At 37.6% G+C, this 20,723-nt stretch overlaps 1 protein-coding gene across 2 annotated transcripts in view; it reads right to left on the reverse strand.

The window, feature by feature from the left end:
- The window catches only part of LOC121949546 (polyprenol dehydrogenase), a 58,977-nt gene that overhangs the window by 21,698 nt on the left and 16,556 nt on the right, over positions 1–20,723 (reverse strand). The window contains exons 2-4 of one of the 2 annotated variants that reach the window (XM_042495262.2): positions 20,439–20,671; positions 18,446–18,553; positions 7,643–7,711 (exon numbers count right to left, since the gene is read on the reverse strand). In XM_042495262.2, the coding sequence (XP_042351196.2) occupies positions 7,643–7,711; positions 18,446–18,553; positions 20,439–20,544 (283 nt within the window). In that variant the 5' untranslated portion in view covers positions 20,545–20,671. The remainder of the gene's footprint in view (positions 1–7,642; positions 7,712–18,445; positions 18,554–20,438; positions 20,672–20,723) is intronic. The other variant, XM_042495263.2, reaches the window with a different exon arrangement.

The raw sequence follows: 20,723 nt of genomic DNA on the forward strand, positions 1-20,723 counted from the left end.
GCAGCTGGGTTACCTAAGCGAGAGAAAATGTAATGTGTGTTAAGTAGACACACACACACACACAGGTTGTCCTGCTTCACACTGTTAATCTGGGTCCATGGTTTGAGGCACAAAGTGTTACTTTCAAGTGCACCGTGACTAAAGTTAGTGGACAGACAGCGCTGCCTTTGGCAAACATACAGAAATACCATTTGTGTGTGTGCGTGCGTGCGTGTTTATAATTTAAGGTAAAATGCTTTAAGCCTCATTGACTAAAGCCCACTTGCAGTCTAAAGTCATTAGCATATTTCCACAGGATTGTAATCAAGGTTTTCTAGGGACAGTGCCTCTGTTACCTCAGGCAATACACCACAACATGACACCAAATGGGATGAAAAACACCTTCACAACTTTACGTAGAAAAAGGAAAGCAGTAAATCCATACTTATGAAAAAAACTATAAAACAAAAACAAAAGCCTGTAATATTATTATTGTATAGTGACTGGATTCTTGGACATGGTTGAACTAAAAAGTAGACACTAAACTGTGGTGATTCTGATTGTAATTTGAATTATATGTATAACTATGTACATGTCGAAATAAATGTTACTCTTAATCAGGTCTCCCTTGCCCTGGATATCTATGAATGTTGCTACAGCTAATATTGTATGTTGATTTTAGTTGATATAATAAACGGAAGCACCTCTAAAGCACAAAAAAACCATCTGCGGCATCACCACAATTTAAGTCTATGAGCTGAGCGGGAACTCGTGGGTGGGGCCAGCGAAACACTACTGTGCGTATTTAGTTGTCATAATCCTGGGTTTTGTTTGTTTTCTTGTTGACTTTATTTTGGGGTTGTCTGGAATGTTTTTGCTTGTTTCATGTTGAACATTTTATTTTGTGGAATCACATCTTATGCATCATGTCTGGTAGTACTTCCTGTATTTGTGTGTTTTCCCACCTAGTGTTTGTCTGCCCCGCCCTCATTAGTTTCACCTGTCCCTCAGTAGTTCTTCTGTCCTCTTACATGTCCTCACTTTCCCCTGCGTTTTTCCAGTGTCTTGAGTACTTCCTGCCTTTGTCTGTCTCCTGCCTGTTTTCTGTCACACCTGTCTTTTATCAGTCGCGTTTGTCCTTCCCTGACCCCAGAGTCTTCCCTGCACACCTGTTCAGTATTAGTCTTGTTTGCTCCACCCTTGTGTTCCCTGACACAACATTGGTAGAAAATCCCTGTTTCCCTCCTTTTTGCCCGTGTTCATCAACCCCACCTGAGTCTCCTTCTTCTGATTACTTCACAGTCTATATATACCTGTCTTTCCCTTTGTCAGTTCGTCTGTGATCTTTACTTTGTCCACCACTGTAGTCACCACTGTGTTCCTCCCTGTGTTCCTCCCTGTGTTCCTCCCTGTGTTCCTCACTGTGTTCCTCCCTGTGTTCCTCACTGTGTTCCTCCCTGTGTTCCTCCCTGTGTTCCTCACTGTGTTCCTCCCTGTGTTCCTCCCTGTGTTCCTCACTGTGTTCCTCCCTGTGTTCCTCCCTGTGTTCCTCACTGTGTTCCTCCCTGTGTTCCTCACTGTGTTCCTCCCTGTGTTCCTCACTGTGTTCCTCACTGTGTTCCTCCCTGTGTTCCTCACTGTGTTCCTCCCTGTGTTCCTCACTGTGTTCCTCCCTGTGTTCCTCCCTGTGTTCCTCACTGTGTTCCTCACTGTGTTCCTCGTGTTTTCTTTGTTGATTAAGCTTAGCCAGGTTTCATGTCTCTTTTGTACTTTGACTTTAGGTTACTTGCTTGTTTTTTGTTTGTTTGTTTGTTTGGGTTTTTTTAGATTTCCATTAGTATTAAAACATTAAAAATATAAACAAAATATACTGTCAATGTTGCAGGAGGTCTTAAAGACAAAGGGACTATATGTAAAACAACATTAAAGGTCTGTAAGGACCAAACTGAAATAAAGGGTTATAAGACTAAACAGAAAGTAAGATCAATAAAGACCAGCTTAAAAAAATGTTTAAAAGAAAATAAGGTCCTACGATCAAACAGAAATTGAAGTCAGCAATGACAAACAGAAATTAATGTTCCAACAACTGAACAGAAAATGCAGTGAATGTTGCATGAGATCCTAAAGACCATATGTAACTTTAACAGCAACACCAACGCATACCAAAATGATCAAAGGACCCTGAGACCCCAGAGGCTTTAAGCTAACAGGGCAGATATTAGAGCTGGATTAATCTTATCTAAATCTCAGCAAGAATGGCGAATAAGGATATTTCCCAACATGCTGAATCAGTCCTTTAGAGGACAGACTGAAATCCACACTGTGTGTCAAGTCAGTTTTTTAAGCCAATTGTATTTATAAAGCCCATTATCAAAAATCACAATTAGCCTCAGAGGGCTTTACAGCATATGACATCCCACTGTCCTGTGACCCTCACAGTGAAAGCTTTAACAAGGATGAGCACCTTGTTTCTAGCAAGTTGCCCAAAAGTTCAGGTTCAGGTTAAGGTTATTTTACATGTGCCCGTAGGTAGATTTGGTTTGCAGTGTAAAGTGCAAGACAAGTTTCAGACACCACAACATAGGACAACATACAGGACAAAACATGACACAAAGATAGAAGATAAAACAATTAAGCTGCCCCAGTGCTAATCATAATGTTAAACAAGTTTAAAAAAAATAACCAATAAAAACACTAAACTACAAAACAAACCCTCAAATATAACTAAAAACCATAAATAAATAAATCATAAATACAGGCTACGAAATGATCTTGTGCAATTGTGTGCAAATGTTCTACAACTTGTTTACCAGTGTGATGACAGCTGAAACAAAACTGTTTTTAAGTAGATCCCTATGCAGTTAGTTATATTAAGTAATTCAGGGGGCTAATTTCAGAGCAACATTTAGCCAGACTAAGAAGGAAGTCCTCAAAATGATTGATGTAAAATTAAATTTTATTAACAAAGCTTTAGGAGTCTCAAGCTGCTTGCCTTATCTTGCTGTAGTTGATTTCCCAAATCTCTACAATGGAGTAAGTAAGTTTAAAATATGCATAACTATTCTGATTAGTCAGAGTTATGAGAAAAGACCCAGTCTGACACCAGAATTTTCCCCAGTGAACACAGTGACCCCAATGAACACAATCTTTTATAATCTATAAAACATGTCAGAAAGCTTTCTGGTGAAATTAAAGTCTTTGTCATTGGTGGCACCTTGAACTTCCCTCAAGGACCTCAACAATTGTCTACAGGTCCCCGGTTTGAGAACCACCTCTGCAGCCTACGTGTTTATTATGTGCTGCCTCCCATTTCTCATAACAGACAAATGTGCAAACACTAGGAAGGATGCCAAAGGGCGTTTGGACAGAGATGTTTAAAGCTCATGCCTCACATACTAATGAGAATCCATTACCGTCTCATTCAAGCACACACAAACACTCACACACACACACTTACACACACATTAACACATTCTTATTCAGTGCACAAGCATCTGGCTACAGACACCCCCCTTGTCCCCTATGCCTCAGTGCCTGCCAATTACAAAAGAAGTAATCAATTCCACCACGGCCCCGTCCAGGGAAATCGACTTCAATGACACCAGCTACATGGTCGCTGTCTCTGTACCTGACAGCCACTTACACACAGTCAGGGACCCAGCCAGCCGGCTTTCTGCTGCTTGCCACTGCAAGACAAACTACGCTGGTTTCCCAGAAGACAATGATTCATTCAGTATCATAAAGAATCTGCAGCTAGCTTCACCAGTGAGGACTTGAAAAGTACTAACTGATACAATTACAGCAGATAGCTACCATCTGATGATCAGTGTTTTACTCACTGAACTTTGACTTCAAAGACGTATTCATTTAAACAATGTATTAAATAAACTGATTGGAAAATCTTCAGTGCAAATGTATCTTTTTAAATGATCTAGCATTAACAAATAAGCATAAATAAGCATCAATTCAATTATCTGTAATCACCAGGTAAGTGAGGATTGTACTTTGTTTTAATTTCACCGAAAGCTAGAACGGAGGTTTACTATGATGTCTTTACTGATGTGTTAAGTACGTTAATGTTGTTGCTAAAGCCTGGAAGACATGAAAAGACAGTTTCCTTAATTAACTTGGCCCTTCACAGTAATTTTTTATGTACGCTGCTTTTGTTGTTCTGTGTCTTTTTCTTTCCATTTAATGTTGTTCTGAAAACAGGTATGTCAAACTCTGGTTTTGGCTTGTTTGAATTTTATAATGTCTTGTAAGCTCGTGCTGGCTGGCTGTGTAACTGTACGCATGATACAATAATTTAAAAAATTCATTCACTTAGTCATTCAGCAAAGCAAAAATCGAAGGTTTAGTTAATGAATCTCCCGTACTTGAGTGATAAAATAATTGACTTGTGTTCAATTACAAGAGACGGAGATAGTGTATTTAGGAGAGGAGAAATATAACGCACACCAAAGCTAACTGATGTAAAAAAAAATAAGCAGTAAGAATTGGTCTTTGTGTGCAAGTATGTGTGCAGGGTTTTTATTATTCTGCAAGCTATGAACATGGTATATTTGCATGAAATGAAATTAGGCTTAAATACATAACTGTGCTTGCCTTCAGAAAAAGAGTAAATTCAATTTTCATTCATTTTTCTGCAGTGACAGTGCCCCCTGTGTTGCTGCACTGCAGTGAGCATTAATATTTTGTACTGACTGATGATGATGTCAGTGCAGTCGATTAACTGAGGAAATATCTGTTTTCACTGTGTTTATCGGTTCGTTTTGGACAGCCAAACAGGCAGAGATCAGAGAGGCCTGACTAAGTTTGTGTGTACCTGTGTGTGTGTGCATGTATGTGCGTATGTGTGTGTGTGTGTGTGTGTGTGTGTGTGAGAGAGAGAGAGAGAGAGAGAGAGAGAGAGAGAACTAACTGGTCTCCAAACACAGCTGATGTTTCAACATCCCCACTGTTTGCTCAGATTTTAAACACCACACCACCTGGTTATCATAAAATATTGACAGTTTTGAACAAACCATTGTACTGGTTTAAACCATCTCAGGTGCACCGAGCATAAATATAACACTTAGCTGTCACTGCCATTTTTCATGAGTTGAAATAAAATATCTACGCACACAAAAAATCTTTCTCTCAAATTTTGTACACAAATTGTTGAAATCCACAAATACTTTCCAAACATAATCCATCTACCTGACAGGTGTGACATATCAATATGGGGATTAAACAGCATCATTACTACACGTGTGTGACTTGGGATGAACGCAATAAAAGGCCGCTCTAAGATGTGCAGTTTTATCACACAACACAATGCCACAGATGTCACATTTTGGGTTGGAGAGTGTGTCATTAGTATGCCCCTTGAGGTGTTTCTGTGACCTGAATGTTTATTTAACTGCCACAAGCTGCCTTAAATGCTTTCTTTGACAGTCCTTCAAACCGGTCGAGTGAGCCAGCACAACACCAGCTTCAGCTTCTGCAGACCGCTCTTAAGTGTTGTAAACCAACTGCTGCAACAGTTGTCCAGGTGACTGCTTTCAGACAATCTTGTAGGTGCAGATGCTGAATGTGGAGGTCCTGAGCTGGCGTGGTTGCACATGGTCTGTGACTGTGAGGCCATCTGGATGTACTGCCAAATTCTCAGAAAACACATTGGAGACAGCTTTTGGTAGTGAAACAAATATTCAGTTCATGGGCAACAGCTCTAGTGGACATTCCCGCAGTACCATGTCAGTGAGCACGCTCCCTCAAAACTTGGGACATCTGTGGCATTATGTTGTGTGATAAAACATTTTAGAGCCTTTTATTGTGTCTGTCCGAAGGCACGCCTGTGTAGTGATGGTGCTGTTTATTCAGTACCATGATATACCCCAACTGTCAGGGGGATGGACAGATCTTTTATTTTAATTCATGAAAACTGGAGCAAAAACTAAGTGTTGTTTCTTTATTTTTGTTCATTGTATTTCCATTATCCACTGCTGACAGTGTTTCGACAGTCTGGACATTTACCATTGCTAAAATGGACCCATCAAAGATAACATAGTTTGCTAGACTGGATGCAGTTGGCTTTCGTTGTAACTGTTTGGAGCACATTTTCATCAAGTTGAGCTTTTCTCAAGCTTCCACTTAAGTGCCACTATGTCTTTAAAAGTCTGTAGCTCAGCAGCCTGCAACACCAGGTCCTCCTCACAAAGTATAGCAGCCTATCTCTCTCCCAGCTTTTGAGACTATATATGTAAGTGGCACGTCATGGAACATCTGAGGCTCGAGGTTAAGCCACTGTTTCAACAAAAATGCCTTATCCATGTTGTATTCTCTTTTAATCTTGTGAAACATATGCAAATTGGCTTGATTTCTTTAAAAAAATGGGAAGAAGGCCATGATTACCAAAAGAAGAAATGACCCAAAAATTAGCAAGAAATTGGTAAAAGTAAAAGAAAATTACCTGAAAATGAGTAAAACTCACACACACACACACACACACACACAAAAACACATAAATGAAAGTCGGAAAAAAACATCAAGGCAAACAAGACTTGGAAAGAGCAAGAAATTAAAATAATATTTTAACATAATTTCAAATATGTATAAATATAAATATAGCTTTTTACCTTTCCCTTTTTGTTAAATAATGTGCTAGATCCACTTATTATTATTACTTATTATACTTGCAATTTGTGGAACATTTCTTTCCAAGTTGCTCATTGCCTTTTTCCCATGTTTCTGAGAGAAACTGCACCAACTCAGGGTTTAAAGATATGAATACTTGTGAAAGGTGTCTTAAAGCAGTACAAGGAAGTGATGTTGCTCCTGGTTTCAAAGGGTTAAGAAACAGAAAAATATGTAGTGTAAATATGTGCACGTATGCTTTGTGATAATTTAATAAAAAGAAAAGAACTCTAATTTCAGTTTTTCTTTAAAAAATAATAACTAAAACATCACAGATTTTTGTATTAGTACAAATCTTTGAACATCCCCGAGGTAAACACCTACATAGTCTTGCACAGAGATAAAGACTCAAGGCTGTATACAGAAAAGAATAACTTATGAGAGTCATTAGTCATGAGACTATGGTAGAATTTATGGTGCAGTGAAGGTCAGCCAAATCAATTTCTCAACATGGGAGTTACAGAGAACACTGTAAGTGTTAGTCAATGGAGTAATAAATCTCTTTGCTGCTATCGTTTGTCTCCTCTCATCTCCATCACCTCCCCTGCACCTCCATTTTCCTTCCACCTCGTCTTTCTTTTACCCTTTTATTTGCCTTTATTTGCCCATTTGTCTTGTTCTCCTCCACCTCTCTGCCTTCTTCTATGTGCATCTCTCACATTTCACTTGACTTATCCTCCTTCATCCTGTTCTCATAGCCTTTTCTCCTGTATCCTCTGCTTCCTCACGCTGCATCAACAACACTCCTGACATTGCACAGCCAGCATGGAAGCTCTGTGTGTCTCCATGTGAGTGCTCACCTGCAAGTGTCCAATTATGTGTGTGTGCCTCGTAAAAACTGTACAAACAAGCCTGAGGGACACGCTGCTGCAGCTTTGCCCTTTATCTTCCAACACTGGCATACAAAACAAGTACACATGTGCGCAAGCATGTGTGTGTGTGTGTGTGTGTGTGTGTGTATGTGTGTTTTTTAGAGATGCAAAGTTACCTTTGGCCTCTTTGTACTCTTCACAGATCCTTCCGACGGCCGCCAGACCCTCCTGGTCATCCCTACCACCTGAAAGAGAAGCAGACCCACAGATTAATTCAATGTCTGAGGAGGCTTTTAATAAAGTATTACTGATTTAAATCTTTTTCTCAGTCAGGTTCTTTCATCTAGTAAAAACACATTTCCAAGAAAGGGTTTTCAAACAAAAAGAATTCTTGATACAGCCATTTAACCCTGAAGGAAAAACTCTGGTTTTAAAGAATGCTCAGGACTTAAAAAATACAATGAATTCTACCATCAATTATGTATAAGATATTAGAGATGCACCAATTGTGAAATTCTGGGAGAATACTGACACAATTTTGTGCCGGAGAAACAAAGAACTTTTTTTTAAAAAAATGAGTGAACTGTTTTAAAGTCATTCAGCCCTTCGTTACACTACCTTTGAATAACCACAAATACAGTCATACATATTTATGAAACAACCTTTAACATATCCTTCTTTCACGTTAAAAATTTCCTTCATCTTTATAAATAAATAAATAACCACTTCAAAAGACTCTTTGGCCTGTTACATACAACTATAGGGATGGACATAAAGCTTTTTACTTGCTGATAGCCAAACTTAGTTGGCAAAAGTACTGGCAAAAGTACTTGGCAAAACTTTTTTTTCTTACAGTTTATCAACATATCATTAATAGGTAACAACTGCATGGCTTGTCTGATTTTAACTTGAACATCGCCCTTTGGCCAGTTTGAGGTGGTTGTAGGAACATTTTATGCCAAAAACGATATTATTCAGTTTTGCACTGTGTTTGAGATCAGAGCTGCCATGTGCAAGCATTAATGCCGAGCCCTAAAATTTTACAAACTACAACTACTGAGGGAAAGACTTCTCTACTGCTAAGTTAATTCCTCATATCCCAGATGTGACAAACAGAGCTGAAAAGCTGTAACGACGACAAATAACCAACACAACATTCAGCCAGCACAACACTGATGCACCAACAGATAAACTCTGATTGAACTATGATTCAAGCAATCAAGGAAAAAAAGCAACATTTTCAAAATAGCTGTTGTCTCATTTTGGATTTTGATCGGGGGTTGGAGAGACCCACCAGTTGTGAATAAAACACAGTTGTTAATATTTTCGTCTTAAAAGGAAGGGACCAGCACTCAAACAGAGGTCAAAATACAGTGTTGATAGGAAACAGTAAACATCTCCACCCAACATCAGTAAAGCAGAACTAACTTCCACTCTATTAGTGAAGTAACATAAAGTGCGATGACCTCAATTATTTAATAAGCATGCTGTATTAAAAAATCCTGACAATACCAATCGTGTGTCTGTGTTTTTATTAGTTAACAGAGACGTCAAAAATGTTCCAGAAACTTAAAAAAACCTTGGTGTTACTTGAGATGCAGCACATTCGATTTTTACATTTCTTCAACACGTTCAGATGCCCTGGTGAAAAAACAGTCACAGTCTCTCTGAGTTGGGACAGAGTTTCTGTTCACAGAGGATGTTTGCATACAAATGAAGCCTCTATGAAAGAGAGAAGCAATGATTTACAATCAGCGGGGGGAAAATATGAGAAAGACACATGGAGATAAAAGCTGAGGGGTGAGGCACAAAGCAAGATTACTAGGTTAGGAAGGCATGTTGAGTCTTTAGCCAGGGTTTTCTGGTCTACGAGGGTGGCTTTTTTAACCTGGCTGGATCGCTGTGGTAACTTATGCTGCAAACCTAACCTAAACGCACCAGTAAATGTCCAAAGTTTCAGCTTGAAATCTGCTAACAAGAGGCTTTCACTGCACCTTTGAGTTGTGTTACTCTGCAACCAATGTCAGTGCATGAGCAATACAGACAGAAACACATTATAAATGCACTTTATCCAACTTGTTGAGCCTTAGAAAATATGACTTTATTTTATTCGCAAGGTCATCTTTGCTCTCAGTGAACCACTTTAGCCTATGTGTTTGTAGTATTCTCTGGTCCATTTGCCCATGCTGGCCATAAAATAAGCCTCCTAAAAAATCACAGGAAGCATTATACATAAATAGTTCACTTATTTTTTAATAAGGGTGACATTTACTTGAATATTAAATGCAGCATAATTCCTTCAAATCATACCATAACATTGCCACTTTGGGTTAAATTAATATGCTAATTAGTTGTGATTTGCTGAAGTCTGTTTTACACCACTGGTATATTACAGCTGATAGATTAGTCTACTGGTTTTGACTGCAGATGACATTCAATGAGTGAAATTAATTTTACTTTGACTTGTCCATAAAGCAATTTATACATAGGCTATCCTTCATTACGGGGCAGTGTCAGACCTAAATACAGTTCTTGATTATAATGTTTAAAGTTCCTGTATTAACTTTATAGTTTAAGAGCTGCTGTATGTGCAGCTTTCACATTAGCAATAAGGGAAGGATAAAATAAATTGACTATTTTAACTTGTGAACTCACACGATTACTAATTTTTTGCCAACATTCCTCTCTCCGCTTAACTGAAGAGACAGTGTTGCTTTTAACTGCAATACTTTTTAAATATTCTTAAAAGGCGGAGGTAGGCAGCACACAATAAATTATTTTTTAAGCATCAAAGGATGTGCTAAATGTGTCATTTCAGAGCCTGAAGCAGAAAGCCTAAGTTAACCGAGACAGCTGATAACTACCTTTCTGGTACCTGTTATCTGACTGAGACTTTAGGGTTTGTCAAGTCAGCTCAGGCAAAGACAGCCCAGTGCCTGATTTACTGAGCCGCATTTTCGAGGGAACCACTCCAAGACAGTCACATAAGGACACTGACAAACACATAAACCTTATGTACTTAGTTCCTACAAATTAGTGCTGACAATTAATCAATTAAGTGATCATTTAACTGACAAAACATTGATTGATGAAACATTAGTCGAACATTAGCAGGCTTCCACTAATCAAACATGCAGATTTGCTGCATAGAGTTTCTATAAATACACACATGCAAACTCTTTTTTTTTACTCAAACTCATTCACACAAATAGCCTACTTGCACACTTTCATTTTCTCTCCGCACACACACACACACACCCACACACAGACACACTAATCTTGGATTATCACGCAGACCTTTTCAAGGGCACAGCATCATTTACCCTGATGCACTGCGGCTCAAGGATGCAGCTCTTCCCGGTGACATGTCACAAAGGTCACACAAACATGACAGACACACAGTGATCTCGGACTAATAAATTCTTTTCAATAAATTGTTGCTCTTCAACAGAAAACTGCTCATGAACCAACAGTCACTGAGAACGCTTGCATGTCATTAAACACACATTTCTGTACAAGTGCTTTCGGCCAAAGCTCTCCATTAAAATAGCCACTGATTAAAAATATGCCCCGAGGTATTAATTTGCCTACTAAATATTTTTGGCTGGGGGTTAAAAATGTAACCTAATTAATTTAATTAAAAAATCTTGCTGCAGCTGAACAAATGGATAAACTGAGCATGACACAGAGTAAAAAGTTCTAACACACAACTCACACTTACAGAACAATATCCCACCTGTAATAAGTTCAATATTAATCACATGTCTGTCTGTTACCTAGAAAGCTGAAGACACTTATTATATTATATGTCTTATTCATACATTTTGATGTTTTGCTCACATGTTGGTGCTATTCCTATTCATACATGCAGCATCTCCAGTTATATACAAATCATTTAGGCTGCCATGTGTGCGCTGCTGCCCATTTGTGAGTAAAAAAGACAGCAAATTCTCAACATAAACACAGGGTGTCTACAGGTATCGGAAATTAAAGTAATTCTTTTTAAGACCTTTCAAGGTAAATTTTAACAAAATTGAAGACTGATTTTTGGTACAATCATCTTTTCCTTATTAAAGCATTGAAGGTAAATCTAAAGCAAGCGCAACTGTTTTATCTTCTATTGAAAAACTTTTTTACATTCATTCAACTTTTGAAAGCTCACTGTCGACTTAATGCTTCGCTCTTTATTTGTTTGCCTGTTCATCATGAAGTTAATGGAAAAAAGGCAAAGTGATCTTGCTTGACTAACCAATAATGTGTGGCAGGCCACAGTATATTTAGAAAAAGACTAGCCGCAGGCTGGATTTTGGGAATGCCTGATATAAAGGTGTGGTTCCATGCAGAAGTAGGTTTAATGTAGGAATATGATATGGTGAGTTAGGTTAAACTACTTTTTGCTAGGTAAGTCCAAGTTTGCAAGGAAAAAGACAGTATTAGGTTAAATGATTGGTTTAAACATTTGTAACTTTAGAAATGTGGACTTTCATGCAGAAGAGCATGACTCATATTGGCAAAAACTAGAAGAAAATTGGATAAAATGGCAATTAAGACCTCACAGATTCAAATATAAGACTAGACTTTTGAGACCTAATATTTATAAAATAAAATGAATGAATAAATAAGGCTTATTGCATTTACTTACTGAAGAACAACACTTATGCTGTACATTTGCTTTTTGTGTACAATTTCAGTTTTTACATTTTCGTCATTTCTTTATTTTCATTCTTTTTATTGGTAGGATCTACTGGTGTTGCTTTGCACAACATGCACGCAAGCTGTAATACATAAATTTCCAGTTGCTTTATTTATTCCATTCCATTCATGTTTTGCAACTGCAAAGACTACCGTTTCCAACATGAATTAATTCAAGCCTATTATTTCATCTTAAAAACACTTCAAAAGGGGGCCTTTTTAATTTAAAACTGGTTCAAAAACACTTCAACAGCAATTGGACCCTGGTTAATATCCAACTGGTATTTAACATTGCTTACACCAGAAACTCTGCTCACATTCGCACTGTGCTGCCACTCCACCTGAAAAAATGCATCCACTCCATTATCACAGACGGATCCACTTTACCATAAATATTCTCACTTCATGAATTATATCAAGAGGTCTGGATATTTGAAATGGAGATGCACTCTGCAGAGTCCTGTGGGATCAGCAGCTTCAATACAGATAGGATTGTACAACAGACACTTAACCAAGTTCTTCATGTATTGATTTGGCGTGTGTGTAATCATACGTAGGGCTCAAGTCTCATTTATGTTCTGCTCAAACCGTCTCCAAGGATACCCTGACATTGACTTTGCAGTATACACGCTGAATGAATAAAGCAGAGTTTTCTTCAAAGTTTTGAAGCTCGTGAACTGAATGGAAAACGCAGTCTCACCCTGGAAACCAAGAGTAAGAAAACATATTGCTGTTCTGTGCACGGCATCTTGCAGGTGTTTCGATCCTGCAGTGGAAGAGGGGTTTCATGAAAAAACAATTTTGCGCCAAAAAATAAAATAACTGAATAATTTCACGGTATATGGCCAATTTTTAATTGTTGTCTGTAATTGTCAGCTCAAAATTCTGTTAGTTATTGTGGAACTGATCTATTTGGGTTGCATAACAACACATTTCCTCCTCATATTCCCCTCTGACTGCTGTCTTGCTCTGCACAATTTAACAGCTGGGATATAAAGAATCCATGTCAGACTACGTTGGTGCGTACGCTGTTCAGTGATTATTTATCCAATAAACACATTGAATGCTCAATCTCTAAAATGTTCAAAAACAGTGAAAAATGCTTGTTGCAGTTTTCTCAAGGGCAAGTTGATGTCATCAAATAGCTTGTTAGCCCAGGCCGAGTGTGATGTCATCAAATAGCTTGTTAGCCCAGGCCGAGTGTGCTTTCACACCTGTAGTTTCGTTAAAAACTTAAAGTGCATGTCAATTTTTTTTTTCCTAATGATGGTTTATTTCATTTTAGGTAGTTCTCATCAATCTGATGTTTGATCAAGTGTTCATTCTTCTGAAAAGTTTGGTATTAATTCGTTATTTAATGCTATGAAAAGAGGGTTTGACAACATGATTCGCAGCTGTAGGGGCCACTTGGCGTGCTCGAGATCAATGGCGCTGCTCGCGACTGGTCGGAAGGGTGTATGGGCAAGAACCCAACACAACATAGATTCATACTGCACAGACTCTGACCCCAAATTATGTTACCAGCACAAGGTGGCTGCAGCCATACTCTATATTTTGGCTTCGTTTTCATAAAGAGGGAGTTGTGAAATGTTGTCCATCTTTTATGTACAGCATATTGTCCGGACCAAAGGAAAAATGATACACTGGTGCATTGTAGTTCTGATTCTGTTCCAGTTCACACTGACTTTTTACAAACACACATGCAGTTATACATACTGACAGGTAAATTATTTGGATTCTTTGGGCTTTTTTCACCCTGCATCAACAGGACCCATGTGGGGAAATCAGATTCTGGTGACTAATAGAGTTTATACAGCAATTTGGTGCTTCTGATGTTCATGCTCTTTATGTTCGAAGAGCTCACAAAAAAAGTTATCATAAGCACAATTAGTATTGTTAGACTGTAAATTGCCCGCATGTTAATAATTAACAAGAAGAGACAGGATGAAATGATCTTGCACAGTAATGATTTTGGGCTTATTACTATGGAATCACTATCACACACTTTGACTTGATGAACTGAAAATGTACACAGAGTCAGATACAAGAACAGCAGTTCTAATCGTTTTTTAATCAGGGAAAACGAGCATATGCCTACGTGTTACCTTGGTTATCAAATTATTTCTATAAAAAGCTTTTTGCCTTTTCAGATTAATTGTACGATAATGGAAAGATTTCACAATCAGCAGATGGATTTAGTGATAGTCTAAAATCACATATCTGTCGTCATAAAATCCTTTGCTTGGTTCGTCTGCTTTATTACCATAAACAAACCCCAGCAGAGTCTGCTTAGAAGCCCATTTTCTCAGGTGATCTCGGTTCAGTTGTTTGGTCTGCACCAGGTTCAATTAACAGCTTTCACCAGCCAACCAAAACATATTACCTGACTGAAACAGTTTTATCTGGACCAGTCAGGTTAGGTGTGAAAGCACGTTCATATGTATTTGAAAAGCTGTAACCAGCATTTCTTTGCACTTTATCTTAAAATGGACAAAAAACAATTATTCACTTATCAAAGTGATTATTTTTCTGTTGATCAACACGTATCTGAAGAAGTTTATTGACTGATTGAGTCCTCCTTAATGCATACAGAAATCTACAGCTACTAATGTGAATTCTTCAATCATTTTTAAATTTCAGACTAAATTTGCTTTATTCCATGAAATCAAATTCTTTAAAGATATATGTAAATAATCTGTGAGAGAAAATAGTTAGACTACAATCACAGTGAGTTAGGTTTTCCACACCTCTCAATGGAAGTTGTGTGAAGTTGCAATAATATGGTATATAAAGGTACTGCATTAATTTGCTTTACATTTATATGTTTTTTCTGTCTTTCTGTGTGTTGATCCTTTTTGCCTAAACCCAATGCTGTCTTATCTTTGGGGAAATAACTAAAATAAAATAAAAGCATTAGTAAGTTTGACCCATTAGAGTTGTCGTTATTGCAAACACAGATCATAATGTCTGACCTTGGCACTTTAACGTACAACCTCTCTGTAATTTGTGAATAAGGTAATACAAGTTAAAGTTTAATGTAAAATGCAAAATCCCTGTTAAGCTGTTACAAGTGAAACACATGATGCATGCATGACAACATTTCTTTTAGAGGTCTGTGGTTTATTCCAATGATCTGATGATTAACTTAAGTTGAAACCAAGCCCAGTAACTGTAGACTACAACCAGAGAATAAAGAGTAAAACTTGATCCTGTTAGTTTAAAGGGAGCAGCAGAAATGACATCAAGCTTCACGGGAGTGTATATTTGAGGAGACGCTAATGGCAGTTAGCTCAGCTGCCAGTTGTGGAGTGTTGCTGGGAGAAATGTTAGATGAAAACGAAAATGCACTTGCTCAAAACATAAATCCAAAATAAACCCTCAAGACAGAACAAAACACAACAATATAAACAATTAAACAGGATGCCATCTTATAACTCCTGTGTCTCTACAACATTACCACCACAGAGACAGTGGGAGGAGGAGCAGACAGGAGTTTAAGCCTGTACACCAGACCAAGCTTAACAGACAAAACCAGAAATTGACAAAACTCTACTGTTGTAACAAAATGTTTCAGCAAAAAGTACATGTTATTCAAGTTGTATGTAGATGAACAAAAGAATCAGCGGTGGGAACATCTCCGAACAACTTCAGTGCATGTTCGCTTGTGTACAGGCCGAAAAACATGTCTGAGTCAGAAGTAGTTGAGAGATGATAATGATATCCTTTTTTAAGAACTGAGTTTTTTGATGCATTTCCAACACCACATAAAGGCCAAAGAAAATCTGTAAAGCTAAAAATAGATTTCCAACTAACTCTTGCACAAATATGCACATCATATATCAACAACGAAATTTATTGCTCCAAGGAAACTTCCTCGCCTTAGCTCACTGACAACAGCATTACGCCCAGCATACAAAACTCTCTTATAGCAAAGAGGCTCATCGTGTAACAGTCATCTGTAATTAGAAACAACAACAAGCACAGAAATATATGACAGTGAATCATTTTAAGAGAAAAAGATGTTCTTTGGTCAAAAAGAAGCGTATTTACAGATTCATCAATGTGCACCAAACGATACACTTCAGAGCCTGGAGTCAGAGGGCTAAACAAATGCTGTAGTGTGTGAAGACGCTGAACCGTTAATCACAGCCGGAGCCTTGAATGGCATAACATTAAGGAGAAAGACAGGGAAGACATCAGAGGTTTAGTGATCAACATATTTTAGCAAGTGGCTCCGGGGACACAGGATGAGTGAGTGATCAATGTAGTGCGTCACCTCAGTAAGTAGGGACTCAACGGCACTTCAAATAAGGAGATATATATAGATAGAGTGTATATGCACGACGGGAGTTCATTCAGCTGAATCTATACATGCTCTTAGTCTTCATCTCTTTTTTGTATAAAACTTTAATGGTAACAGCTTTAAATTCAGGACTAGACTTATTATTTGTCAATAATATCCTTTAGGTATCATCATCTTGTTTGCCTTGTTTGTTTGTTTGTTTGATCCTTTTTTGACTACATTTCAGGTAATTTTCTTGAACTTTTTTTTACCAATTTCTTGCTATTTTTGGGTCATTTCTTGTTTTGTCGCTCATTACCTTCTTCTCATGTTTTTGAAAGAAATCAAAACAATTTTCTCAGGTTTCAAAGTGTTAAAGAAGAAATTTGTTAATATTTTCACAGCAACATAAAAAAGATAGTAAGTATAATGAAGGACAGAATGATTTTGAAACTGTTATGTTTTTTTTTTTATAATCAAGATGTCTTTTTTTCCCCTGGCACAAAAGGGTAACTAAATAACAAAAAAACTAAATGAAAAACAACAACGACGATATAACGTCAGAATAGGCTTTGGTCCAAAACGCCATTTGAACATCGATTGGCCCAAAATTTCACAATCAGTGCATCTCTGGTTTGAAATCAATGTTGTTAACAATTTTAAGAAACATTTTCATCATGTTAAAACATTCATATGTAAGACTTTGTATGCAGTTTGTTTGTATTTCTGTGTTTGTGTATAGCGTTGCTCATAGAAGCTGAAATGAACCATGTTATAAAGCAGGTTATACTGCATTTATCTACCAACACTAAATATTAATAAATAATTACTAGAACAATCCCAGGCCTTGTTTTATGCAAAAAAGCATCTCATAATCCTAAATTTGCATTCAGCACTGGGTTTGATAACAGCCTTTTAATCTCAGCAGAGCTTAAAGAGTCTTCGCTTCATCTCACAGTGGAGCATCACACAAATCTTCTAATGATGAAAACAAACAGTTTTTGATGTTAGTCCAAAACTTAAGACGGATCAATGGGGTGTCAAGAGGCCTCTGAGTGTGCTGTTGACCCTCTGATAATAATTAAGGATCTCTGACAGCGACAGCCTTTTAAGTTGGCACACATAGGGGATGCCAGTAATATGACTGAGACTACAGGTTGTGGTTTTGTTGACTATACATTACACTTTATAAGAACAAGATGAGTTTGTTGCTCAATAACCCAAACAACATGGATCATGATCTATTCAGCTAAATGATGCACTACGTTTTCCCACAGTTTTCAGGTAGACCCTGATTTAAGAATAATCGAGGTGTAATACTAAAAATATTGATAAGCTTTGTGGACATACTGTGTATCCTGGACCAGTAGTTCTCTAATAAGTACTCATCGCTCTCCTACAGTTGTCATCACTTTATCTAAATCGTCACTCAACAAGAAAAAAAAATCCTTTTTTAACATATAATTGCCTTACTTTCTAAAGTCATACCATCAGTTAGCTGTCCTCTACGCAGCCTGAAGCCTCTCTTCACCTCTCCCTGCATTGCTGCTGCACAACTGGGCGAAACTAATCTCAGCCAGTTTAGCAGTGATTGAGGCACCATTATCTGTGACGAGACGAGGCTCAATTGTGCCATCACTTTCGCGTCTGCGTGCGAGTGCTTTGACAGATTGCTTTGTCATGTTTGCTGCTCAGCACAGGTGATTCTGACCGGGAAACAATTTGCATTCTGTGCAGATAATTTCATTTCTATGTGATGCAAATTCAAACTAATCACTTTTCAAAGCGTCTAGTCTAATGTGTAAAATTGCACTTTGTAACCTTGAAAGGCACAACAGCTATAACAGCATTAATATGAATATCACTGTGTTGTTAGTTGTAAATTTGGGGGTAAACATGTGCAAGCCAACCTCTTTATATCACATGTAAGTTTGTCCTGTTAAAATGTTTTACCTCCTCCCCTTAATCCCAGTGCATGTCGGTGGTGTGGTGCTTGATACTGTACCTATGATAACATGTGCCCCCAGCCTTGCCATGTGGCGGACTACCTCAAAGCCGATTCCCCTGCCTCCTCCTGTCACTATGGCAACCTTGCCATCTTGTCTGGGCATCACTGGCAGAGGCAGAAGAGGATACAAAGATATCAGAGAGAATGTCATTTGATAAGGGAGCTGCTTCAAGACGGGCCGCTTTTTGAAGACATTAGTAGTCCGAGTAGTAAAACCTGTAGATGGTCTGTGAAACTCAAAAGGACTTCATCTGGGTTTTTACTGAGGTATTGTGTAACAATATTCCTTTCATTTTAAAAAAATAGTTTTGTAGTTTACATTTTTATTCCCTGTGTTGCTTGTACAGAATGTCTAAAATAGATTTTTTTTTTTTATCATGAACGGGCAGACTGATAAAGAGTCACTTACTTGAAGAAAAAATCCCATTTGTTACATTATATATCCTCTGTAATGTAATCTAAAATAAACTATATAAAGGACACTTTTTTCTAGGCTCTGATTGAACAATACTCACACCTTTTTGTTTTGTTTGAATTTTTTCTTAATTCATGTTCCCTGGTCAGTAACTATTGTAGTGGTTCAAATGGGATTGATATGCATCAGGTAACACTAATCATTTTGTGTAATTTATTTTTGTGTATGCATGGGATATAATTTGTTATTATGATAATCCAGACATTAGTGGTCTTCAATATCCAATTATTATTATTCTATATACTAATTTCTTTTTTCATAAACAGAGACTGTCTCATTCACATCCTCAATGTTTATCTTTTCCCCTCTAATTTAAGGGTCTTCTCAAAACAGTTTATTAAAAAACAAAAAAAGTGTCAAGCTTTTATAAATTTATGCAATATATTTCCATTAATACTCTGAGTAAGTATACTTTTTTTAAATCTGTTTTTCTACTCCTTTTAATTTTTATTATTTTTTCAGTTCATTTAATTTTATGTAATCAGTTTTTATCATTTATATTCTTCATATATATCATTTATATTTTGGGTTTTTTACATGTGCTTTTATTATTCACCTAATGTTTTGTACATAACCATTGTGTGAATAAAAAAGGGGGAAAATGTGTATGCAGGAGGTGATTAACACCGAGTGTATGTTTTTTTGCAAAAACTATTCAGTTTCATATTGTTTTTAGTGAGTGTTTATTATTAGGGTTGTTTCAAGGATGTTTTAGTGTTTATTGTTGTTTATTTTTATATTCTCCACCTCAGATCTGTGAGAAATGTTGTTTCATTCTGCTCTGCATCTACATGGCAATAAAACTTAATTTAATTTGATTAGTAATCAAGTTTGCATCACAATTAATACACTGAATTTTGATTAAAAACAAACTGTTTTATAGTGCATGTTTGACTTTTAACCTAGCGTTAATCACCCGTTTAATACCATACTAAAATATTCCTATAAAACTATTGTATTGATATAACTCATACACTAGCCTATCTATTAAGCGTACAACCTGGCCACACTTGTCTCACTATAACGTTAGTGTGTTAGTTTGATAGTCCGCTGTACTGTCAGTCAAGCGTCTCCACTGACCTGAAATCACAGGTACGTTCTGCGTCTCTTTACCAAACTGCGTTATAAAAAGTGGACATTTTAACGCAGATCAATAAACGACCAATGAAGGCACTTTTAAGAACATGCATTAAGTAGAAGAATAACCATTAAGCTATTCCGGTGTATTCGGCAATAATACTACACAAGACAACCGGTTCTTTCACTCGGTTTTCGGCTTTAACACTTCAGCTACTGTTAGCTAACGTTGATATTGCTAGCATAAAGTTACGTTAACGTTACTGTACCACGGTGACAATGACAGCACGCACGGAGATGGGAACTGCTACCTGCAACACGGGGTGTTATAATGAAGCGGTAACTACTGTGTTGCAGCGTCAATGACTCATACCCGTTGCGGAATGTGTCACTCGTCAACAAAAGTGCACCACAGCAACTTCTGAGTGTTGAACTAACCTGGCAACCTGAAAGGTCTGCTGAAGAGCTGCACCAGCAGAACCTTCAAACCCAGCCAGTACAGTTTGATAATCGGTAGAAGATAAGACAGGATGGCAGACAACATCTCTGCCTGGTTTTGTTATGGACGGAGCAGTGCGGAAGAGGAGCAGCTCCGGGTAAAAAGTGCAGTTCCGTCTATGGGGCACGTTCCAATATGAAGTCGTCCATCCTCGCATCGCTCCTTGTCGTACCTTTTAACAAATAGCGGAAAACGTTATTTTGAAATACAGTCGTACTGAATTT

This window comes from Plectropomus leopardus, chromosome 10 (assembly GCF_026936395.1).
Source record: "Plectropomus leopardus strain MGB_pleo_1.0 chromosome 10, ASM2693639v1, whole genome shotgun sequence".
Lineage (NCBI taxonomy): Eukaryota > Metazoa > Chordata > Actinopteri > Perciformes > Serranidae > Plectropomus > Plectropomus leopardus.